Source organism: Halichoeres trimaculatus, unplaced genomic scaffold, assembly GCF_033239565.1.
Source record: "Halichoeres trimaculatus isolate MK-OKI-2021-1 unplaced genomic scaffold, fHalTri1.1 fHalTri1_scaffold_10, whole genome shotgun sequence".
NCBI lineage: Eukaryota > Metazoa > Chordata > Actinopteri > Labriformes > Labridae > Halichoeres > Halichoeres trimaculatus.
Genome location: NW_027437187.1, coordinates 37,834,717 through 37,861,181, shown reverse-complemented (window position 1 = coordinate 37,861,181; position 26,465 = coordinate 37,834,717). Strand labels below are relative to the sequence as shown.

The following is a 26,465-nucleotide window of genomic DNA, read 5'->3' as shown; positions in this document are numbered from 1 at the left end:
ATAAAACAATTTAACAACCTGTGATTGGAGAGTCCTGCTCTGACCTCCTCCAGCTATGAATTTCCTGTTTGTTTCATTAACCTTAAAGTCCCTGTGAGAAGTTTCTGAGTGATCCTTTAAAAGTCTCTCCTAGATATCTACCTAATCCTAATCCATACTTTAAAATGAGATAATCAGCACATATAAAGATTATTCCTAAATGCTACTTCTTAGCTTTCCTTCTAGGGTTTTCCACGGCCAGATTGCAAAATCTAGAGGCTAAAAAACAAGCTAAAGGCTAAAAACAGGCTAATGGATAAAACACTATCTAAGATTAAAACATAAGCTAAAGGCTAAACCTTGACCTGAAAGCCTAAAAAAAGATGCTAAATGCTAAAACAAGAGTTAAAGGCTTAAACACCAGTTAGAGGCTAAAACACACACTAAAGGCTACAACACGAGCTAAAGGCTAAAATAAAGCTAAAAGCTAAAAACAGGCCAATGTCAAAAAATAAATAAAAAATAAAGTTAAAAAATGAGCTAAAGGCTAAAACACAACCTAGAAGCCAAAAAAGGATTAAGGCTAACACACACGCTAAAGGCTGAGCACAGACTTCAGGGTAAAACAGGAGCTAAAGGCTTAACCCAAGGAAATGGCCAAAATTGAGCTATGGCTAAAGTACGAGCAAAAGGTTTAATTGGAGCAAAGGATCAAACGCACGCTAAAGGCTAAAAACAGGCTAATGTTTAAAACAATAAATAAAGTTAAAACATGAGCTAAAGGCAAAAACACATCCTAAAAGCCAGAAAAAAGATAAAGGCTAAAACAAAAGGTAAAAGACAAAAAAATATATAGAATAAATGAATAAAGGCTAAAACACACGCTAAAGGCTTAAACAGGAGCTAAAGCCTTTACCCAAGTAAATGGCTAAAATTGAGCTATGGCTAAAGTGCGAGCAAAAGGTTTAATAGAAGCAGAGGCTAAAACACAAGCTAGAGGGCTACACACATGCTAAAGAGCAAAACACAGACTAAGGGGTTAATCACCAGGATAAGGACTAAAAACATTAGCTTAATCCTAAAACACGAGCTAAAGGCTTTAACCTGAGCTAAAGGCTAAAATGCAAGCTAAAAGCTAAAACACAGGCTGAATGCTAAAACACAAGTTAAGGTTAAAACACGAGCTTATCTCTGCTCTGTTGTCTCCTTTCAAATTACAAATAAATACATTACCTCTGCGCTTTGCATTCTGGGAAAAGTTGTCAGGAAGAAAGAAAAGAAAATCTTATCTCAGAACCAGACTCCACCTTTAGGACGATGAACCTAGTGCTATAAAATGTATCATATTTCATCCTGCGTGGCATTAAAGGACTCAGCTTTTGATCCATACTTAGACTGTCCTCAAGACTTTCAGGCACTTCCTGTGTCCTTAGTAACGAGTCAAATACTTTTAAAGGTGAGTAAAAAAAGGAAACAAACTTTATAATTCTCCTCACAAACAGTCATAATAATCTGCTCTTTTGTCTTGTTTCTGTCATTTTCACTGAGTGTGTAACAGGTCAGGCAGGAGGAGAGGAGGGAATAACAAATAGATGTTTGTGTCACTGTGCTGCCATCTAGTGGCTGCTTCAGGAACACCTCTTTATTTTGGAATCCAAACTTCAGTTAAACGGTACATTTCTCACTTCTCCTGTCTCTATTTTTAGCCTCTACTCGCAGGAAATTCCTGGTTCCTCTGGCAGCTTTCATCCTCTAATGAAAGGAAACCAAAACAGACGTCTCATGGAGCAATGTTTGCCTTTAATTTCCTCTGGAACAGCTCATGTTTTTACAGTGATCACAAAAAAACACATTTTTCTGCAAAACTCCTGCTCCACGATGTGTGGTACATTCTTTCTGTACACGGTGACATAACTGGGTTTAAGAGGAGAAACAGCAGCAGTGGACGGGTTCACGGCCTTAAACGGGCAGTTTGTGTTTGAGAAGAACGTTTGACGCTGCTCAGATCACGTCCAAGACATTTCTCAATCATTCAGATTCAGTTAGAGCCAATAAATACTCCTTCATTTATCAAATAATGCACCAGGTGAAACACTGCTGTGATAAAATGTGACCTGTTGATAAAAACATTACACACATATTCAGGATTATACACAAACACTATGGCTTCCAAAGAACAGTGGTGCAGTGAAAGTTCGTGGTTTAAAGTTAATAAAAGTGTCTGTAAATGATCTAAGAGCTGGCGTACGTCGCCCTTTACATCAGAGCTGACCCTAAAACGCAGAAAAGCAACGTGAAAGTGACCACACAGCTTCTCTAACAGGAAGTGGACAAAGACGCAGCCAGGTGTTTACAGATTTCACAGTTTCTGTCACAACTGGAGCTGTTTTGTTTTCTGCTAAATTATCAACAACAATCTTGATGAATAATACTGGCAGTGATGAATAATCATACGGACTGGCCGTGTGTGGTGAGATCAGGCACTAAGACTCCTCCTGTGAATTTTCTCTGGACAAAAAGTAGCTTTACAAGTTTTCTGTATCAACGTTTTTTTAGTTAAAGCTATGGTGTACGATTTGGGAGCTTTGTACATCTTAATAACACCGTTTACAGGGCTGTTATGGTCCAATCTACACAATATAAAGACCAAAAAGAACGAAAAAAATCCATTCAGTATATCCGCTGCAAAGCTGCAAACATGCACGGTTTGGATTGGTCCATGAGTCCATCCAATTTTCTGTCCCTCGCTTCGCACCGTCATGCCCATGGCCCCACCTGGTCCTTCCCCACTACCCCTCTCACGTCAGCTAGCTGCTCAGCTACCGAAGCATCATGGAGCCAGAGAAGACTGAAACCAGGAAGCTGTTGCTGTTACCCTCCACAGGGAAGGGAAGTAAACGAAAAAATTTCAAGGAAAAGGCTGAAGCCAGGAAGAATTATGAGTGATACAGGTGCAGAGAGAGACTGAATATTGGAGAAATGTACGAGCGGTGGAAAAAGCTGCAGAGGGATTTGGGACTGATGTCAATAGATGTTAGCATAAGTTAGCCACACATCTTTAGCATTGTAAACTGAGCTGGTGAAGACACGCAGAGAAAGGGGAAGCCCCGCCCACAGTCGGCTCTGCTCTGATCAGCTGATTAGCTTCTCCGGCTAATTCATGGTTTTGTTGCTCCGGTCCTAATGAAAAAGCTCCCACTGTGTGTAACAAGGAGGGTGACTGTCTGTTTGTTACATTTTCTGCTTCTTGCTCTGTCAGAGGGGGCGTGTTGTTAGGAGGTGAAGAAGGGCGATACGAGCTGGGGGGCGGGATCTTGGAACACGGAGGGGAGGGGTGAGTGAGGCTGCGTTTTTCAAACGTGTCTCATCAGACAAACTGGGTTTCAGATCGTAGACCAGAGCTTTAAGTGAATAAATATGAAATATGTCTCTGGATCTGGACGTAAATAAATAAAAATAAGTAAAAATGTTGCGTCACGTGACGTTGATGTACTGTTTTGTTATGTTATTTACTGAAGTAGGCCATCTAGCGTCTGGAAGTGGTTATAGCAATGCTTTGAGTCATTTTGAACCTTGGGCTTGCCGTAGTTATGAAGTCAGCCATGAGAGTTTTCAGTGTTTACAGAGTGTAACTGTGATTATGTTTCTGTGATTAAAGGTGATTAAACCAAATGTATATAAATATATGCTAACTGCTAGCATATGAATGTAATTTCCTATACACATTAGCACCAAGCTAGCGCTATGTTTTCTCTATGGTTGCTGGTGCATTAGGAGGTGTTTAACATGTTGAATGTGTGTTCAGCTCTTCAGTCAAACTTCAAGCAGAAAATCCTGAATCAGAGACAGGAACTGTTAGCATCTGCTAAGCTAAGAGCTAAGCCAGCTGGGGCAGAATAGTGGACACAAGATCCAGGAGCTCTGGCGCATTGTAGAGAATTGATGAGGGAATTGAAAAGCATAAAAGGTCATTTCTTGTCAACTCTTAATGGTGAACAGTTTTCATGGCGAAGCTGAAACCTCTTAACGAAGTCTCAGGTCGAGATAAATCTCAATTAACTCTCCTTTCGCTTTGATATTGGAGGCAGTGAGGCGCTGCTTGGTCTCAGGAGCACACCTGGTGGACTTTCTCTACAGCTGTGAACACGTTAACCCTATTTCATCATTTTCCTACCCATGTCGCCTTCAGTGCACTGACAAAAAAGATGTTTGTATTTTGTTTTTACAATCAAATTCATATTTTCGGACTTCTGTTTTTTTGTGTGGAAGTTTCGAAAAAAACTCGTCGAGGGATGTACAGAGCGCTCAATGAGCTAGGCTAATAGCCGGGCCAAAATGGCTCTAAATGGCGCGAAATTTCCGTTGCCTAAATGGTTTTAACAGGTTAGCTAGGTTGCTACATTCACCTGGCTAACCCAACACAAAACTCTGAAACTTCTTCAGATGAAAACTGTTTTCAGAATCAGGCTGAAAAATGTTGATCACCACCAGAAATCAACTCCTGAGACATTTTAATCAGGTGTCTAATGGGGGTTAATTCACTTTTGGAGCCAGCCCCTGGTGGCCACTTAAGGAACTGCAGTTTTTGGCACTAACCCTGGAAATTAAAACAAGGCGATTCACATTTTGTGTCCTTGTGTTTAAGCACTCTTGAGCTACCTGTTATCGATGCAAACACTTCCTGTTAACGAGTCTTGGCCTTCGTTCTGCGCTAACACCTCGTTAGGAAACAAAAACATTTGACACAAACTCTAAATACAAAAACTGAAGATGAGTGAAAGGTGATGGTTTCAGACCGACACCACCAGAGCCTCGTATGACCCTGAACGTCGCTCACGGTGTCCCCCTATGTTTGAGTCCACTAAGTTAACCTTAGACCCAGCTGGAAACCTCTGGGCCGGTCCCCTTAAGAAGAGTCCACTCTTTAACCCCAGGACCACCTCTGGGACTTCACACTGACTTCCTCCTCTTTCCAAACACGTTGTTGATGAGTTTGGCCATGGACTTGGAGCCGCTGTAGCGTCGTCGGTCAGCGCGGTACTTCAGGTGCTCCATCACCTGCCGGATGAGCTGGGTGAACAGGTTGGCGATGTCCTGGTAGCTCTCGGCCGCTGACACCTCCTGGAAGTGGCAGTGGTTCTCCTGAGCCAGGTAGTGGCCCTCCTCCTCGCGGACCTGGCGGGCGTGACACAGGTCCTGCTTGTTACCCACCAGACAAACGGGGACCTCCAGCTCCCTGAGACAGAGAGAGGAGAAGAAGAGCAGAAGAGAAGGAGGAGTGGATGTCAGACACGGTCATTTCCCGGACAGGGTGGCTCTGCATGGAGCTGGTTTCATCCTGATCCTCTCAGACTACGCTGGACTCTTCCTGAGGCCTTTTTGTTTCAGCTCTCAAAACTTAATTACATCAAGAAACAGAATCACATGACGACCATTTTCTTTGGTGTGATGTGAAGGTAGATGTTCAATTGCTGCTACAACTTCATATGAAGGAGAGGATCAGAGAAATCCTAATCTGAGCACCCCCCATGATGAAGACCTGATTCTGACCAACACCTGCATTTGTTTTGGAGAGCAGAGATACTTTTTAACTCTAAGTATCTTTGTTCAAGACAACTTTCTCCCAGGATGCAAAGCAACAAGGTAAAGTTTATTTTTGTTTAAAGGTGACAACAACCAAACTCTGTAAACTCAGTTTGTAGGTTAGCGTCCAAAAGCTAAGCAGACTATTAGTATTCCTCTCTCTGCGTTTAGGCTTTAGCCTGTGTTTCAGCCTTCACTCATATTTTAGAATTGAGCTCTTGTTTTAGCCATAAACTCATGTTTTTGCCTTAAGCTCATGTTTTAGCCTTTAGCTCATGTTTTAGCCTTGACTCATGTTTTAGCATTGAGCTCATTTTTTAGCCTTTAGCTCATGTTTTAGCCTTGACTCATGTTTAAGCATTGAGCTCTTGTTTTAGCCTTAAGCTCATGTATTAGCCATAAGCTCATGTTTTAGCCTTAAGCTCATGTTTTAGCATTAAGCTCATCTTTAAGCCTTGAGCTCATGTTTAAGCCTTAAGCTCATGTTTTAGCATTAAGCTCTTATTTTAGCCTTTAGCTCACGTTTTAGCATTGAGCTCGTATTTTAGCATTGAGCTCATGTTTTAGCCTTTAGCTCATGTTTTAGCCTTGACTCATGTTTTAGCATTGAGCTCTTGTTTTAGCTTTAAGCTCATTTTTTAAGCCCTTAGCTCTTTTTTTAGCCTCATGTTTTAGCCTTAAACTCACGTTTTAGCACTGAGCTCTTGTTTTAGTCTTAAGCTCAAGTTCTAGCATTAAGCTCATGTTTTAGCCTTTAGCACTGTGTTTCAGCCTTGACTCATGTTCTAGCATTGAGCTCTTGTTTTAGTCTACAGCTACTGTTTGAGCCTTTAGCTCCTGTTTAAGCCTTTAACCAGTGTTTTAGCCCTCAGCTCCTATTTAGCCTTTAGCATGTGTCTTAGAATTTAGCTTGCGTTTCAGCTTTTTGCCCATGTTTTAGCCTTTAGATTGTATTCAAGCCTTCAGCTAGTGTTTTAGCCTTTTGATCTTTGTTTTAGCCTTTAGCTCATGTTTTAGTATTAAGATCATGTTTTATCCTTAAGTTCATGTTCAAGCATTAAGCTTATGTTTTAGCATATAGCTCTTGTTTTAGTTTTCAGCTCATGCTTTAGCCTTAAGCTCTATTCCTTAGCTTCGAACCATTGTTTTAGCCTTTAGCTTCAACTTTATACTTCAACTTTATTTTATTTGTATGGCACTTTTCATGCTTCTGCAACACAAAGTGCCTCACAGAGGATAAAAACAAAAGGGAAGACCAAAAAAACAAAACAAACAAAGACAAAGGAATACCATTAAAACCCCAAACCTCCCACCCCCACAAATATACCCACTGAACACGGTAACACCCACGCACATACATAGACATACATACCGGCACACACAAACATACACGCACACACACACACACGCGCACACACACACACACGCACACACACACACACACACATAGACAGGCTGTTGATGAGGAGACATGGCTGGGCACCAAGATCTGAGGTGAGGAAAAAGCTACCTTTGGGGGCTGCGCACACCGGGAGGAGCCATGGCCCATGGCTGAAAGGGGCGCCACCACAGGGACCACCCCAGCCCAGGCAGACAGGTGGCTCCACACCAAGGTGTAGAGCTCACTAGCCACCAGGGCCGGAGCCATCCATGGGACAGCGCCCCAATCAGTGGGCCAAAAACAGCTCCCGGTGTGGCAGACCCCCAGGAGGAAACACTGGAAAACCGAGGGACTAAAATAGTAGAATGAGATAAAAGGTCTAGAAGCTAAAACTGAAGGAATAAAACAGTAGAGATTAAATAAATCTTTATCCTAACATAAACATCAAACAACATTGAAATGAAACAACATAATAGAACAGGATAAACTAATCTAATAAATAGATAAATAAATAAATAAATAAATAAATAAATAAACAAAACAGAATTAATAATAATAGTAAAAAGTAGAGTAATAATAAAAAAGTGTAAAGATAGGGGTAAGCATAAAAAGAGGTTAATCTAGTCAGTTAAAAGCCTGATTAAAAAGATGGGTCTTGAGCCTCTTTTTAAAAATATCAACATTCTCTGCGCCCCTGAGGCTCTCCGGGAGGCTATTCCACAATCGGGGACCATAATAATAGAATGCCGACTCCCCGTGAGTTTTAGTTCTTACTTGTGGTATTGTTAAAAGGCCAGCACCGGAGGACCTCAGGGTCCGCGAGGGTTGATAGGGTAAAAGTATTTCAGATAGATAAGATGGGCCAAGACCGTTAAGACACTTAAAAACTAATAAGAGAACCTTAAAATCGATCCTGAAACGCACGGGGAGCCAATGCAGCCATTTTAAAACAGGCGTAATGTGCTCCCGCCCTCTGGTCCTCGTCAGCACTCGTGCGGCTGAGTTTTGCAATAATTGTAAATTGTGTATGTTCTTTTTGGGAAGACCAGAGAGCAGGGCATTACAATAGTCTAAACGACAGGAGATAAAAGCATGCATTAGCACCTCCGTGCTGGCCTGAGAGAGAAACGGGCGGACTCTGGCTATATTCTTAAGATGGTAGAAACCTATCTTCGTTATGTTTTTAATGTGTGGAATAAAAGTGAGCTCAGAGTCCAAAATCACGCCCAAGTTTTTTACAGATTTTGAGGATTTAAAATCCTGTAACTTAGGTAAGAGTTTCTCTCTCTGGCCTTCAGGACCAATAACTAAAACCTCTGTTTTGTCCTGGTTGAGCTGTAGGAAATTAGCTGCCATCCATGACTTGATGTCTAAAATGCAGTTAAAAAGGGCATCAATTGGCCCTGTATCATCAGGAGACACGGCAATGTACAGTTGCGTATCATCAGCATAGCTATGGAAGCTGATGCCGTGCCCCCTGATGATGTCCCCAAGGGGTAGCATGTATAGATTAAAAAGAGTTGGACCTAAAATTGACCCTTGGGGAACCCCACACTCTATCTTATGGGTTCCTGAGGAACATGTATCCATACTTACAAAGAAACTTCGATCAGTCAGGTAGGACGTGAACCAGTTAAGAACAGTACCAGAGAGGCCGACCACATTCCTCAGTCTATTTAATAAAATGTGATGGTCTACTGTATCGAAGGCGGCGGTTAGATCCAGTAGAACCAACACTGTGAGTTTGTGGTTATCTAAATTACATCTGGTGTCATTTAAAATCTTTAAAAGTGCTGTCTCTGTACTGTGGTTCATCCTAAAACCAGACTGATGAGTCTCCAGAATATGTTTTAAGTTAAGAAATTCATTTACTTGGTTAAAAACAAGTTTTTCTAAAATTTTACTTAAAAATGGTAAGTTGGATACAGGCCGGTAATTATTTAAAACATTTGGATCTAAATCATTCTTCTTCAGAAGGGGCTTCACCACCGCCGTTTTAAAGGAGGTGGGGAAGACACCAGTCTGAAGAGAGCAGTTCACCAAATATAACAGCTGTTCCTCAAAGAATCCATAGAGTGTTTTAAAAAACGGTGTGGGAATTGAATCTAAAAGGCAGGTTGTGGGCTTTACCTGGGAGAAAACTCGACCAAGTGTCCTCGCATCAACCAGGGCAAAACTCTCCAGTGTTTCCTCAGGTAAATTTGATGATCCAGGTGTTGGAAGCTGTTGGAATAAAAGACTGGATCGAATGTCGTTGATTTTTCTTCTGAAGTGGTCTGCAAAGTCCTCACAAAGGGCATAACTCGGAGTCATAGAGGATCCTTTAAAATTTTTGTTAGTTAAACGGTCAATGGTGGAGAATAAAAATTTTGAGTTATTTTTATTGTCTTGGATTAAGTTTTGGAAGTGTAAGATTCTTGCTTGTTTCAGTGCGTTATTGTAAATTTTGAGATGCTGGCGTAATATGTCATAATGGACTGTTAATTTAGATTTCCTCCATCTCCTTTCAGCACTCCTGCAATCCCTTTTGAGTTTTTTAATTTCTTCAGTTCTCCACGGGGATGTGGGTTTTGATTTAACTGTTTTAATAAAAAGTGGAGCCACTGAATCCAGTGCTGACTTCATATTTTTATTCAAGTTGTCAGTGATAAAATCGCAGGGTGCTGGTAAAATTTCTGCAGGAGTGCTCTGTAAAATCTGGATAAAATTTGCAGCCACTTCAGAAGTTAGGTAGCGTTTCCTCACTGTTCTCACAGGGGCCTCCCTCTGATTAAAACTGGTGATTGTAAAAAACACACAAAAGTGGTCAGACACAGCCAGGTCCACAACAGAGGGCGCTCCAATGGACAGACCATAAGATATAACCAGATCTAAGGTGCGCCCCCTGCTGTGGGTCGGCTGCGTGACGTGTTGCTTAAAATCAAGACAGTGTAAGAGGTTTAAAAATTCTCTTGAGATTAAGTCCGAGGAGATGTCCACGTGCAGATTAAAATCACCAGTTATTAAAATTCTGTTAAAAGTGGTATGAATGATTGATAAAAACTCTGAAAATTCACTAATAAAAGAGGTGGAGTACTGGGGTGGTCGGTAGACTGTTATACAGAGGATAGGTGGGCTGCTAAAAACGAAAGCATGGTGCTCAAATGATGAGTACCTATTAAAAACGATTTCTTTCGCCTGCATATCGGTCTTTGTTATTGAGGCCGTACCACCCCCTTTTCTGCACCCTCTAGTTGAAAATAAAAAGATAAAATTTGGTGGGGAAGCCTCGGTGAGAACAACAGGTGCATCAGTGCCGAGCCATGTCTCAGTAAGGAGAATACTGTCCAGGTTGTTGTCCACAATAATATCATTAACAATAAAAGATTTGTTTAAAAGGGAGCGCACGTTCAGCACAGCCATTTTAACATCTAAGCTGAACGTGCGCTCAACGCATTTTTCCAGCTGAACATTAAAAGCACATTGTGGTCTAAAAACAGTCCTCCTCTGTCTCTTTTGTCTATGTGAGATTATTGTTTTTATTGTGCTTATACTGTCCTGTGCCACTGAGGTCACTGAGGGAGGGGCGTGTATGGTGTACCTATGGGGTGGTGAAGGTGAGTGTGAGTGAGGTGGAGAGCGCCTGTGTGTAGTGAGTCAGGAGGTGGTGGTGCAGGACCGGACAGTCAGGTCAATGTTGACTGCTAAAAGCCTCGACCCCTCCTGGTTTGGGTGCAGGCCGTCTGATTTAAAAAGGTGGGGTCTGTTTAAAAAAGCGATAAAATTATCCACAAAAGGAATACTTTTACTCAGGCAGTATCCCTTAAGCCACAAGTGCAGCTGGCGAAGGCGACTGGTGGTGACGTCACCATAGCGCGGCGGGGGAAGCGGGCCAGAGATGACCAGTTGCTTCCCCGTGTCCAGCAGGCAGTCGACCATGGACGTGAAATCCCGCTTGAGGGTCTCGGATTGCTGGTCTCTGAGGTCGTTTATCCCAGCCTCCAGAACCAGCGTAGAGGCCGCGCTGTGCTGAGCACACAGCTGGAGGGCGGAGGACTCGACCTCCTTGACGCGGGCTCCAGGGTGGCAGAAGGTCCGGCCGCTGTGCACCCTCACGTGCCGGACCATCGAGGTCCCGACAACCAGCACGGAGGGGGCGTGTTGCTCCGAGGGCTGCCTGGAGGTGCGTCGCTGGCGGGATGGGACCCGGGGTTGGCGACGTCGGCCCGCGGTTGAACCCGGCCGAGATGGAGTGTCAGACCTCTTTGGTGAAGGACGATCGGTCCTGTCGTCCAGGGGAGGGAAATCCTTGATGCCAAGAGTCTCATATTTATTATTGACTTGAATGTTAAAGTGCGTGGATGCAGGTACAGTGGAGGAGGGGCTCCGCCTGCTGGCGCCTACTCGAACCCAGCGCTCTGGAAGAGTTGTTGAGGAGCGGGCGACAGCTTTGGGCTTCGCTCCGAGCCGTGCCCAGGAGTCATTCACCGGCAGAGAAGCGCCAGCCTCGGGAAGTCGAGCGACAGGCTGCGGGAAATCCTTTCCACTTGACCGCCTATTGACCGCCTCCCGTAGCAGCCTTCGGCGGTAAGAGGGAGATGATCCTCCCCGCCGTCTGCCCTGCCTCCCAGCAACGGGGACCTCAGTCGCCCCGCCGACAGCAACGGAGCCTAGAGTGGAGGACACGGCAGCAGCACGGCAGCCCTCGGTGGATGGATGAGTCGCTGATGCAGCAGGAGAGGGGGCGGCCACATCGGGAGGAGAAAAAGCCGCAGGTGATTCATTTGATGGAGCGGGGACAGTCACAGAGAAGTCGGACTGGGCACCACATGCAGGCTTCGGAGGGCAGTGAGCGGATCTGTTGAAGGCACGAGGAGAGACCGAACCGGCCACCTGGTTACCCTCACCCGGCTCCGCCGGTGCCTCCTCAAGCCGCGGTGCGTCAGCAAGGTGTAGTGGTGGAGGAGAGACCGACAGTCTCATCGTGCTGCCCCTGACCATCACCTCTGTCCAGGGCTCGCGGGGATTTGGGGTCGAGCAGGAGGAAGGACGAGGACGCGAAGAATCCCACAGCAAGGTATCCGAAATTTCGGAATGCATGGACAGGATTCTCTTTGACTGTGCGGCAGCCATGTCGATGTAGCTGGATAACATTGCGTCCTTCTGCTTCAAATCCTCGGAAAGCCTGCGGATGTCTTCTTTAAGGTTAGTTACCTCAGCTTGGGTGTGTGTCAGAACCAGGCAGCTTTTACAGGGAGCGCCCGGCATGTTGACGGCGGAGAGAGTAGCCATAGCGGCTAAAAATGCTAACAGTACACAGGTACCAACTATAGTAGTGTTTTTGCAATATCACGATGGCAAAAAGCAACGCCGAACAGTCCAATACAGTAGCGGCAGTCCACAGGAGAACAGGATTAGAAATCAGATCAGGTAAAAACGCATAAAAACAGATATAAAACGTCGACAGCAGCGGAGCCTAGTGACACGTCCGCAGCATTCCTAGCTGTAAAAGTAAAATCTGTATTTTTTAATATTGCTTGTTTGTGGTCAAACGTGGTTAACTGAGGTTGGATAAAGGCGGCACATTTAATTACACACCCACAGACGTTGCTGGTGTTCCAGTCTATAGTGTTACCCTTTAGCTACTGTTTAAGCCTTTATCATGTGTTTTAGCCTTCAGCCTGTGTGCTGGCTTTTAGCTCGTGTTTTAGCTTATAACTTGTGCTCTATCTCTCTCCTGTTTCTCTTTCTTCTGCTCTTCTGTCCTTTTTCTGTCTGACAGTTAGGCTCCAGTGTCCACCATCACTACAAAATTAATCACAGAAATCATTTTCAGTTCATCAGCTGGCGTGGTGTTGCCATGGAGACTCAGACGTGCTGTAAATCAATCTGTTCCTGCTGGACCTGATCAGGAAGCTGAGAGGTAGCATTTAGGAATAATCTGTGTTGGTGTTAATAATCTGATTTTAAAGTGTGGATCAGGATCAGGCAGATAATCTAGAAGAGAGACTTTTAAAGATCACTCAGAAACTCAGGAACTTTAACTGCTGCTGGAAACTTGATTTTCCTGATAAACAGCTGAAGTTTGGACTTGTGTTGAGAAAAAGCTGAATCTACATCCTCTGAACTTCTTGAAGCAGATCTCAGTTTCCTCTCAGTCTTTTTGATTTAAACTCTCACACAAACAAACCGGTCCAACGTTTCCAGCCCGGACCTCCATTAAGACTCCCTCACTTCGTTTGGTGCTCACATGCTGTCACTGACTCCATAAATCCTCTCCCTCCTCGTTATTAGCCGGCTTTGGCTCGGCGCGGACCACCTGATGGAGCGGTTTTTATTGGAGAGCTAAATTTAATGGAGGCTGTCAGGTTTGAGGGTGAGTATCTGACGTCTTATCGTGAGTCTGTGTTTGGTTTGATGGACTCCTCGTCTCTGAACGGAGGAGGTCTCTGGTCAAACGTGAGCTACGAGCAGGAATCCTCGTTTTAACTCGTGGTTACTTCACTTAAACACTTTCCTGCCGTTGTTTCCACTGGTGAACCCTCGTCTGGGTGTTTTACGCCCCGTACGGCCTCTGAGTCAGAGCAAACATTCACAGAAAGCATGGAGCCTCAGCACGAGATATGGTTTGAGTTATATCCTCAGCTCATGTTTCAGAAGAGGTATGAAATAATGACCTGGCAGCTGCTCCCCTCCATGCTTTAGTTTTCTAACCCCCAGTACTCGCTGGCTGGCTCGCCGGCTCGCAGCAGAAAAATATACCCTCACTTTGTTTTCTCTGACCCTTTGCAGTCGTCCATGCGCGCCTCCCGAATCTGCCGCAGGATGTTCTTGGCGCTGATGAAGGAGGTCCGGTCGCTGATGTTGTAGACCACGACGAAGCCATCGGCCCAGTCCACCGGCTCCTCCAGAATACACCTGGCCCCCGAGCTCTGCCAAGGACAGCACATGCTCTGTGAGGTACACGCTCTGGATGAAGTCCAGTTCCCCGCAGCCTAAAGACCTGTGGGACCTGTTTTTCTTGGACGGATTTCACCAGAGATGAGGACGCTCCTCACTCTGCTAATCTCTGAGTCCTTAAAGCTAGAGCTGCACCCCCGCTTTAAGTTCCAGGAACTTTCTGTCCTGAATACGTCTGCTGACAGGTGAGGGGTTACAGCTGTTCCCTCAGCACACAGAAAACCAGAGTCTCTGTGGTAGGTCTCACTGAACTGATGACTAAAAAGAAAAAGAAAAAAAGATAAAAAGAAAAAAGAGAAGAAAAAAAAGGTCTCACTGAACTGATGACTAAAAAGAAAAAGGAAAAAAAGGGAAATAAAGAAAAATGGGGGGGATAAGAAAAAAAAAAAAGAAAAGAAAAGAAAAAAAGGTCTAACTGAACTACAGGCGGACTGTTCATAGGCTTCATGTAGGAAGCTAAAGCTCTGCACACTGGAAGAAACTGCTGTAAATCTGTCTGTGTCATGAGGAGCACAGACAAAATAATGACTTTGCTGTGAAGTAACTGGTAAATACAGGCAGCAGGGTTGGCAGTATTTCATTGGTATTTCACAGGGTAATTTTCACAGTGCCGTATAAAAACAAAACAGGATTTCTCTGTTGGAATCTTCTTGTAAATATGGAGTAATTTGTTACGGTGCAGGGTCACTCTCTGAACTGACACACCAGGAGCTGACAGAGACCAATTCAGGCTAAAAGAGGACGAATTTTTACTCAAGAACTAGTTTTAATTTCTTGTAATCAGCTGAGGTTTTTGAGTAAATGTTGAATTTAATTTTCCATTGATATAACCAGTGGGTATGTGACTTCAATCTCAGTATAAATCTCTTCCTAATTTATTTTTCATGTCTTATGTGCTCATGTATCTGTTTTATGAGTCTACTGGCTCTGACAACTGCTCCATGATCTACAGGTTCTAGATCTATTCTATTCTACTCTATTCTATTCTATTCTATTCTATTCTATTCTATTCTATTCTATTATATTATATTATATTATATTATATTATATTATATTATATTATATTATATTATATTATATTCTGTGTTAACCTGTTCTATTCCATTCTCTTCTATTATCTTCTATTCTCTTCTATTCTATTCTATTCTATTCTGTTATGTTCTATTCAAACCTTTTCTTTTCCATTCAAACCTTTTCTATTCTATTCTATTCTATTCTATTCTATTCTATTCTATTCTATTCTATTCTATTCTGTGTAAACCTGTTTTATTCTATTCAAACGTCTTCTATTCTAACACATTATTTTCTGATCTATTCTGTTCAATTACAAATAATTATTTTCTAGTCTGTTCTTTTCTATTTATTCTATTCTATTCTAACCTATTCGATTCTTTTATTACCCATTAAATTCTGTTCTACTCCATTCTATTCTATTCTATTCTATTCTATTCTATTCTATTCTATTCTATTCTATTCTATTCTATTACATATAAACCATTTAATTCTATTCTAACCCATTCTTTTCTAACCTATTTTATTTTATTTTATTCTATTCCTTTCTATTCTTTTCTTTTCTCTTCCATTTTAACCTATTTTGTTTGATTGTATATCATTCTATTCTATTTTGTTTATTTTTTTATTGTTCTATTCTGTTCTATCTTTTTCTCTTGTTTTATCCATTTGACTTTTCTATTCTATTCTATTCTATTCTATTCTATTCTATTCTATTCTATTCTATTCTATTCTTTTCTATTCTAGTCTAGTCTATTCTATTCTATTTTTTCTATTCTAGTCTACCCCAAAATATTCTATTCTATTCTATTCTATTCTATTCTATTCTATTCTATTCTATTCTATTCTATTCTATCATGTTCTTTTGTATATTTTGAAGGCGTTAGCGATGGAACAGCTCATGAAATCCACAGTTTCAGATCTCCAGACAGTTTTTAATGATTTTCAGTTTAGTGTGTTTTTTGTGTTGTTGTTGTTGTTGTTGTTGTTGTTGTTGTTGTTGTTGTTTTTAACACCCCATAATACCACAGAGGCTCTCCAGATCATCCACCATGAACAGTTTCATAATTATTTTTTCTCAGTACAGTTATGAAAAACCTGAGAGAATGAGGCAGTCTGACATTTAAAACATTGTTTTACACTTTAACACTGTTGAAGGTGGTGGCAGCTCCTCAGTAAGGACAGACCTAATTGGCTGTCCCAGAAGTCGCTAAATGACACCAGCACCTACTTTACATAATAAACCATTTCCATGTGATTGTTGTGGAAACAGAAACTCATCAACCCCCATGAGTGTCCTGCTGTCCTCCTTCAGAGTCAGGTAAACCATACGGCTCAGATTTTTATCATAAACTGTTTCATCCCTGGGGGTTACGGTGGATCTGTTACCCTAACACTAAATCTGGACCCTGGTTCCTGGGATCTTAAAGCCCCTGGTTCCTGGGGACAGTCCCTGAGCCTCTGTACATGGGGCGCCTGTGCTCCCAGCTGAGCTCACTGACTGTGTCACATTTCCTGCCCGTAGTTTCCCTGAGCAGCTCCAGTGTGAGGACACGTGCAGAGCGGGTACGGATCAGGTTCTGGGGACTTTGCAGAGACGTATTAACATGGCAGAGAGGACAAAGGCCTGAGGACCTGTCTGAGCTGTAAAAACCTCGTCCTCCTCTCCACAGCGTCTCTAAGCAGAGCGGGTCAGAAGGCCAGAGCTTTTTCTGAAGAAGTGAGCGTTACAGTCGACTGATCCCCCAGAGACAATGAGCGCCTCTCGTCCTGCTGGAGGAGCGTTCCTGTAAAAAGCCCGCTCACGGTAAAAGGCCTCTCAGCTCAGGAAGAGCAGACAGCAGGTTATAAGAGTCTGCTCTTCAAAGAGACAGACGTTTGGCACACAGCGCCTCAGGAGATCCTCGTAAACCCTGAGGATTCCAGACCCTGAGCGCCGTATGGATCCCACACGTGCCGGCTGGAGGTAAACATCTGACGGAGGTTCATTCAGGGACGTCAGCATGTGCTGCAGATTCTCCTCAAACGCTGCAAACACTTTTTACTGCTGGTCTGTGACAGAGGAAATACTCCAGCTCTCACCTCAGCTGGGGGTCAGTCAGAAAGTTCTTCCATACTTGGGCTCTCAAAACTTTTTCAACCACAGCAAAAAACCCTGAACATGAGTCAGAAAACAGGAGCACTGCTCTGTTTCTGTCCAACACTTCTGATTTATCAGCACAGCTGACAGTAACGATGGGATCAGTCAAATAAAGACCTGATCATCACAGACTGGATTAAAGACCTGATCATCACAGACTGGATTAAAGTCCAGATCATCACAGACTGGATTAAAGTCCAGATCATCACAGACTGGATTAAAGTCCAGATCATCACAGACTGGATTAAAGTCCAGATCATCACAGTGTCAAACTGAGCGCTGCAGACGTGAAGATCAGATCCTCATTTGTTTATTTATCTTCACTAAGGAAACCCAAGAGGCTCAAAACTGGACAATTTAAAGACATCTGCTTTTTTTATATGAACCAGGGGTCTGCAACCTTTACTTTCATAGGAGCCATTTTTCCTCAGCTCACCTGGATTAAAGTCATTCAGGAGACACAAAATCTACTTTATCTTCACAATAAAGACAAAAAAAGGTACAAAACTCTTGAAATTTTTGGCAGTTAAATAAGTTGCAAAAATTTTCAAAAAGGAAAATGTCAAAAATGTGCCAAAATTTGCAAAAATTCCCAAAAAATTGAAATTTAAAAGATTTTCCACAGTTTCGTGAATTTGCAAAAAAAAAAAAAAAAATGTATTGTTTCATTTTAAAATTTGCTAAATTGAAAAAAAGTAACAATTTTGAAAAGATTCGCACATTTTTTCAAAGAATTGTAATTTAAGTGATTTGCAAGAGTTTGCAGAAAATAAAAAAAAAGACATTTTCAAAAATTTCAAAAAAATATATTTATATTTATTCAATTAGGAACAAATGCAAAAATTTTAAAACATGCAAATGATAAATAAAAATAAAAATTAAAAAAAATGTGAAAGCTTTACAGCATAAGGTGATGCATATTTAGTTCAACAAAGAAAGAAAGAAAGAAAGAAAGAAAGAAAGAAAGAAAGAAAGAAAGAAAGAAAGAAAGAAAGAAAGAAACATATAAACAAAGAAAGAAAGAAACAAAGAAAGAAAAAAAGAAATAAACAAAGAAACCCCCCTGTGGTCTGTCTCAGGCCCTGACAGAGCGTGTTTCTGGTGATCCGTACCTGAGAGCAGGGGTCAAAGACCTCCAGGTTGAGCTGTCTGCCATCGATGGAGAGTCTCTTGTGGTACAGTGAATCTGAAAGGAGGAAAAGAAGCAGTGAAAACCTTCATCCAGCTCTCTGATTGGTCCATTTCACACCGAGTGTTGACAAACAGCTGATGTGAATGTTTCTCTCTGAGTTTATAAACTCACAGATCACTTCCAGTTGTTTCTGCTGGACCCAGCTGCTTTAGTGTCGAAGCTTTTTACAGCTCGATGTTTGGCTTCTCTGGCTTCTTTGTTCTCTGAGTTACACTTTTTTTCCCTCTCTACATTTTATTGTTCTAATAAAGAGTAAACTTAAGATTTTTGTTTCTAATCCAGCTTTTCTTTTGGAATAATTCCTTTCTCTACTCAACTCAGGGACGTGACACATTCCTTAACCCAGAAACAGAAAACCCGTCTGCTGAAACTGAAAACTACACAGTTCACACAGTGGAGTTATTTTCCTGATCGATGTTTACACTGAATTTTTAAGGCAAAGAAGAGACTTTAGGGTTTCTAATGGATCTGTACTTTAAGAGCTTGGTATGGTGGCCCTGAAGTGCAAAACATGACAACACAATATATATATATATATATATATATATATATATATATATATGTATATATATATGTATATATATATATATATATATATATATATATATATATATATGTATATATATATATATGTGTGTGTGTGTGTGTGTGTGTGTGTATGTTTTTATATATATATATATATATATATATATATATATGTATGAGAAAAGGAAAAAATAGTAAGAGGGAACGATAAAAAAAAAAGGAAGAAAAACAGACAAAAAGAGAAAATACAAAAAGAATGAAACACAAAAAAGGCAGAAAGAAATCAGTAACAGCAAACACAAAACAAAAATATTTTAAAAAAGGAAACAGAAACTAGAAAAAGGAAAATCAAACACAAAACAGAAAATTAAAAAATAAATGCAAAACAAAAACAAAGCAGTAAGGAAGGGTATTAAACAAGAAAAATGAAAATGAAATCAAAATAAAAACACAAATACAAGTATGGAAACAAAAATAATACAACAGTATAAAAAAGAAAAAAAAAACAGAAAAAAAGGAAAAACTCTGAAACATGGAAGAAAACAAGTAAACACACAGAAAAGAAACTAAGAATTGAACTCAGACACATAAAAAGAATGTAAGAAACAAAGAAAACAAAAATGCAAAATAAAGAGAAAAAAAAAAAAACAGGAAGAATTTATGTTACTTTTTGTTTTTGCTCTCTCCTATTCATTTTATCATTTTAACTTTTGCTAATTTAATCAGTTATCCTGTAATTTTTTTGTGTTGTGTTTTGCACTCTAGGGCCACCATAGCTGGGCCCTCTGACCTTTGAACTTACCGTACAGGAGCTAAACAGAGTGACAGAAACAGGGATTAACAGGACTTTAACTTGAAGTGTCTGAGTGTTAAAAAACAAACTTCATGTTGTTGTGTTTTAAGTCATCTACAAAAGAAACTAAACTAAATATAAAAAGCTTCCAGTAAAAAAGTTTCAGCGTTAAAACAAACTGGGATCAAACCACGGCCCAGTGTGGAACACTTACTGGCGTTGGAGGCGTATTCCCCGATGAAGCGTCTGGTCAGGAACCGCACCAGCACGGCTGAAACAGAGTGAAAACCACAGAGTGACTCAGGGCATCATTACCTCCTCACAGGTGGCGGCGCTGGGGGTAAAACGATCCTGATTCAGTCCCACGGGGGGTGAAACTCAAGGCCAGCTCCGTCTGGATCTGAAACTTTAACCTCATATTAAAAAAGGCTGCGTGGCTTTTTTTGGACGACCTGTGTGAATATTTGGCAACATGCAGGGTTATATTTCCCCTTCTGCTACGACTCCAGACCACGAGCGACAAATGAAATACCCTGGTTTGGCTCCCAGCGTCCATCAGTCACAGTGAAAATCTTATTTTTCTGATAAACAATTTTCTTCCAGAGGGTATTGATGATTAAAGACACTGACCCTAAATAAAATCCTACGTTATCATTGAGTTGAACTTAATCTGCAACACATCTGTCAATAAAGCTTTCAATTTAATTTTGATTTTTTTTTTTAACATTTTATTATCAATTTTTTGACATTTTTCCAAATTTGGGAGGAAAACAAATTTTTAATTGTGTTGCAAGTTTTTTTTTAACAAATTTTTGCAAATTTTTGTAAATTATTCAAATTCCATTTTTGAAAAAAATTGCAATTTTTTGTAAACTTTAATTTTTTTTTGGAATATATAGCAAATTTTTTGAAATTACAATATATTTTTTTAACTTATGAAAGTTTGGCAAATTCTTATTTAATTTTTTTTTAAGATTTTTGCAATTTTGTTTTTACATATAATGCATTTTTTTTTTATTTCAATTTTGTCACATTTTTCAAATTTAGAGAAAAGTCAAGAAAAAATTGATTTTGCAATTTTTTTTTAATTTCAGCAAATTTTTGCAAGTTATTTAAATGCAATATTTTTGAAGTTTTCTTCTAATTTTTTGGAATTGGAATTGTTGGAATTGTTTAAAATTTATTTATTTTCTTTAAATTATAGAAATTTGAGTTTTCTTCAAATGTTACACATTTTTTGAATTTCAGATCTTGAATTTTTTTTGCATTTTTAATTTTTATTTTTTAAGTCTTTTACATTTCAAAATGTTTTGATATTTTTTGGCAAATTATTTGACAATAAAAGATGAAGACAACTATGTTAAGAATTTTACATACAGTCATTTTTGTGAAGATAAAGTAGATTTTGTGTCTCCCGAATGACTTTAATCCAGGTGAGCTACTCCTATCAGAGTAAAGGTTGCAGACCTCTGATCTAAAGACTGTGAGGTGTGACTGTCTCACCTTATGTAATCGAGTGATTTTTGCACTAAAAGCAACAATAACTGAAAAACCCCAGACGTCCCCACATGGAGCTGCAGCCCCTGGAGGCTCCACGGGACCAGCTCGGCCTCGCTGCCCGGCCTGTGAGAACAGAGACGTCCCATTGTTTCATGGAGCTGAGACACAGCAGAGCCAGACTGATAAAAACAACAAGACCCCAAACAGCAACAAGGTCCTGGAGCTCCCCCCGCTCCGATCAGACCGCATTCCTCCCTGGAATAAAACCCGGAGCGGGGCCAGATCCAGCGCTGAGGGGTCGGAAACACGCTGAAGGGGATTCTGGGAGTTATCCAGGTCCTAATACAGACCTGGTCCATAAGATTTCATGAAGACAAAAGTCTGTTCAGGTTCATGTAGCAGGAAACTAAAGCCCACACTGTAAGAAATGACTGTAAATCAGTCAGGATGGTCAAATCCTCAACACTGTAAAAAAATGTCCCTGTAAAATAACGAGAAAAACTGGCAATTTTTTCACAGCGCTGTATCTTAACATCACAGGATTTTACTGTTGAAACCTTCACATTAATTTACAGTGATTTGTTACAGAGAAGATCAGTGGTTCTCAAACAGGGGTACGTGTTGACAGTAGGGGGCGCTGCACTTGAAGCTGATAGGAAATATATATGTCTGTGTCTGCAACCTTTACTTTCATAGAAAGCATTTTTCCTCAGCTCACCTGGATTAAAGTCATTCAGGAGACACAAAATCTACTTTATCTTCACTATTAAGACAAAAGTGAAAAACTCTAAACATAGTACAAATCTAGTCAAAAAAAATTTAAACAAGACGTTTTTTAGGTTTATAAAGTAAAACATGTGATGTCTTAATATTTTGGTGGGGATAAATTTGCAAACGTTTTTTAAAAATGGAAAAATTTATAAAGTGGAAATTTTTTTTAATGTCAAATACTTTTCTTCTTACTTTAAAATTCAAGCCACTTTAATAATTTCCCAAATTTTTCAAGATTTAAAAATTTCAAAAATTTGCAATTTTTTTTTGAGAAAAATGAATTTAAAAGACTAAGAAAAAAGTTCAAAGATTTGCAAAATGAAATTGTAATTTAAAAAAAAATGCTACATTTAAAGAATTGTAATAAATGAATAAATAAATAAATAAAACACAAAAAAAAAAATAAAAAATAAAGGAAATGTGCAAAATCTAAAAAAATTAACTTATTTGTAAATTGTTAAAATTATGTTAAAGAAATATATATATATATATATATATATATATATATATATATATATATATATATATATATATATATATATATATATATATATATATATATTTATTTATTTTTTTAATTAATTTTTTTACTTTATTTATTTTTATTTTATTTATTAATTTTTTTTTTTTGAGGCAACACTAAACCATGATGGTCAGTAATGAAAACAGAGAGTTATTTATTTCTATTTCAACACAATTTTTTTTTTTTTTTCCAAAAACACATGGATAATACTTGGTGGCCTCAACAGTTTACAATGCATGCCTTAAAAAGAGTAAAAACTCCAGTGTTTCCTCAGGGCAACATTTGTTTTTTTTGCATGTTTCCTTGAATTAATGAGCAAACAAAGTAAATTAAACTTCATAAATTAACCTTAACTTGTCTATTAATTTTGATTGTATAGAAAGTCTGCAAAAAATAGATTCAGCCTGACCTCCAGAGGGTCACATGACAAATTTAAACACAGCCATTGGTTACTTAAGGTCTTTTCTCTTTTTTTAAAGTATTTCACGTCAACTGGGATGTGTTGTGTCAGTGAAAAAGGCCAAAAATGGGTATGTTTCATAGAGGCAATGAGGTACCATGGAGGTTTTGGTCACCAGGGGGCGCTCTGGAGCAGGTATTGGCACAAAAACACTGGATTTAAACATTTTCACCAAGACTGAATTATGTAGCTAGCTGCGTTTGTGTTTATCTGAAGCGGAAGGGACGCAGTTTGGGGTTAAAGTTTTTGGGTTTGTTTATTTTCAATTGCCTGATCAACTACAAATATCGTGGACCCCCTGCAGTGCCTCCACAGACCTCTTAGGGGTCACGGACCTCCTGTTGGAGACCTGTGTTTTCAGGTTTTGCTCTGCCACCTCCTGGTTGGTTTTGTTGGAGCTCCACGTGGAGACGCAGAGACCACAGAGCAGCGGAGCGAGGTAAATGTTTGCTGTACGTCCCAGATCGCATTAAGCACATGCTCGGAGCAGAGCCGCAGGAAACAGCAGCAATTCCAGTTTCTCAGGATAAAAGCTTCAGCTGACTCAGAGCAGTGACACATGCTAATCCACAGGTCAATCCACTTTGGGAGCACGGGAGGAGAAGGAAAAGAAAGTATGTCAAACAGTGGGACGTCCTGAGGAAAGCTGCAGCTTTTACACTCTGAGTTTTCTGAACGTGATGAAATCACCTGATGAAATCTGTCCTCTCTGACGTTTCACTGCAGCTGTTTTCCTTTAATTTGCATCTGAAACTGCTTCAACACACAGTCTCTGCTGAGTGATGAGGCCTTTGATGAGACTAAATCCTTTCATTTCACAGAGCGCCTGAGCTGAGAGGTCGTTAACGTCCAATCAGAGCCATCAGTTGGCGTTAAATCCCCACGCTGAGCTGCTCCCAGCGTTTGGAGGATGAACCAGGTGAGTTCACTCAGCACTAAGTTAAAATGGAGCAGTCAAGGGAAGAGATAAAATAGAGAAACTAATTTCTGAGTTGATTTGCTGCTTTTCTCTGATTTCTCTTATTTTACTTTTTCATTTTGTTTTATATATAAATGTATAATTTTATTTTATCTTTATATATATATATATATATATATATATATATATATATATATATATATATATATATATATATATATATAATTTATATTTTTATATTTTATATTTTTTTGTATTTTTTGTATTTTTTTATATTTTTATATTTTTTTATTGGTTTATTTTAATGTTTTGTTTTGTTTTTTTTTTGCCTTTGTTGCCTCGGCAACCCTGAACCATTATGGTGCCAAAAACCACGCTCAGAAATAAGACATCAGAGGTTTTTTGACAGTAAATTACATTTTATCCATCATTGCTCTGCACTGAAAAACATAATAAGTTGACCTTACTCAAAAAGATTATGGAAACTCGTTGCCTCAAAAAAAATGCAGCTAGTTCGCCTAAATCTGAAACCTGTGAAATCATTCATTCATCAAAATTTAGCTCTAATTTCACAAGTTTTTTAACCCTTAGTGAGGAGGGAAGGCGGTAGATGTGAGACCCTGCTGTACAGTAGGTCGTCTGAGCCCTGCAACACTGACTGGCGGTCTGTGCTCCATGGCGCGGACCATTATAAGTATTAACTTCTGCAGTGTGCCTAATGATTTGTATGAAATGAAAAAGAAATATTTGACTGGGCTGTGCTGTTTTGGCCAATTCTGAATGTGTAAAAGGATTTTTTTGCAGTTAACTTTAAATCATCAGTAGATTTTAAGCACAGCTAACCAGTCTATACCATGTGGAGCACAAACAGCCAGGGGCGTAGCTACAATTAGGCAAACACAGGCAGTTGCCTGGGGCCCCAAGATTCCCAGGGGCCCCAAAGCACCTCTTAAAAACTGATTTATGAAGTTCTCTTCAATTGAAAGCATTTCTTTTTTCTAAATCTTACTTCACATGCTTCAAAATCCATCAAAGTCTTAATCTGTAATGATGGTTTTGGCTCCTCCCCCTCCTTCTTATTCAATGGGCTATTCCATGTTACAACACATCTGAACATTTGATTCAGGAAGAAAGTGGTAAAAACACTTTTTCACATTTTTTTCTTATTTTCAACCAAGTGTGAAATCAAACCAATGTTGCTCTGAGATCTGAGATAAACATATCAGACTTTTAGGATTTTAAGGACTTTATCTAGCCCAGGAAACAGGATCATTTTCTCTAAATCAAACTTTTGGAGTTGGTGATAAACATTATTGTATAAATCTCTTTTTTGGAAACATAACTCACTGGACAGGGGGTCAAATAAAAATACATTCACTTTAAAATAATAGGACCAAAAAGTATGGTAACTGTAAATATCACCTCTTCCAGTAGATTTTTTTCCAGTTTGATGTTGTGCTTGATATTTACATATTTTTTCTTGACTAAATTATTTTTTCAATATTTACCTATTGTAATGTTTTTCACTTCATCCTTTCTTGTTTGTTCCTGTTACTCTGTAGATTCCCCACTGTGGGACAAATAAGCTTCAATGGACCATAAAAGATTTCAAATCCAGGACAAAGTGGACTAAATGATGGATTCACTTTTTTCTAAATCAAACTAAAGTACAGAACTTGAGGAAATGCATTTAGTTGCGTTAAGTTAGCATGTACAAGATTAGAGACAGTGGACCCAGGGAAGGCCAGTCTAGCTCTGAGGAAGAGGAGTTACAAGAACATGGAGGGCCCCATTGATTGGGTTTGCCTTGGGCCCCAAAACCACTAAATACGCCCCTGTAGACAGCCTGCACCAACAGCAGGGTCTCATCTCCACTGCGTCCCCTCCTCACTCACGGTTACAGAAAAAGTTGCTTTGTTCAAACCATTTTCTTAAAACACAAAAGGAGTTTTTAAGTTTGGTTACAGAGAATATTTCTTTAAACAGTATTTTAACTCTAGTAGTTTCAATAATAGTTTGACTATTTAGAGTTTAATATATACAAAGTGATTTTTTTTCAGTGGATGTGGACTTTCCCACAAATGCTCCAGAACTGAATAAAGGGCCAAGTGGATCAGTTCAGTTGTTTTCAGAGAGTAAAACCTGCAGTTAAAGGCGGCGGCGGCTCTCACCTGACTTCCCGGCCCCCGGGCTCCCCAGCAGGGCCAGCTTGATGCCGTTCATGCCTGCGCGCTGTCAGCTCCTGGGCTCTGCGGCGTGTCAGGGATCTGGGTTAACGTGGACTCTCTGAGCGCTCCTTACAGTCCGGGCTGGATGGGAGTACAGGACGGCCCCCTCTCCTCCTCTTCAAAGAGCCAAAGGGAGAGGAGAGGAGAGGAGAGGGGGAGGAAACAAGCGCCCCCTTCTTTCCTCCTCGTCTGTCTGCGAGCCAAAGTCTCCTCCTCGCTCTCACACCTCTCTTTTCTTTCCTTCCTCCCCTCCCTCCGTCCCCCTCTCAATCCATCTGTTTTGCTCCTTTCTTTCCCCTCCAGCTCACATATATCTCTCTTTTCTGTCTCCCCCCTCCCACGGCGAGGTTATTTAAAGGTCACGTCTGACTACAGCCATTGTGCAGCTCAGACTCTGGCACTGTAACTGTAGTCCGGCTGCCATCCAGGGACATTACTCTAATTCTTCATTCTGTTATGATATGGAGGCCCGTTCCCACCGGGGAGGGAAGGATTCATCAGATCTGAGGAGTGACGCAGTC

General features: G+C 40.3%; 1 protein-coding gene across 2 annotated transcripts; it reads right to left on the bottom strand.

The window, feature by feature from the left end:
* Window positions 1–1,766: 1,766 nt before the first annotated feature.
* Window positions 1,767–26,209, bottom strand: rerglb (RERG/RAS-like b). Of its 2 annotated transcripts, none has more exons than XM_074677231.1 (5): window positions 25,888–26,209; window positions 19,758–19,814; window positions 18,146–18,219; window positions 13,691–13,854; window positions 1,767–5,215 (listed from the first exon to the last, which is right to left on the bottom strand). In XM_074677231.1, exons 1-5 carry the CDS (start codon window positions 25,937–25,939, stop codon window positions 4,930–4,932), a joined length of 633 nt encoding a protein of 210 aa, XP_074533332.1. In that variant the 5' UTR covers window positions 25,940–26,209; the 3' UTR covers window positions 1,767–4,929. The 2 variants fall into 2 exon arrangements, with proteins under 2 accessions (XP_074533332.1, XP_074533333.1); XM_074677232.1 differs by having other exon boundaries at window positions 13,706–13,854.
* Window positions 26,210–26,465: the final 256 nt, after the last annotated feature.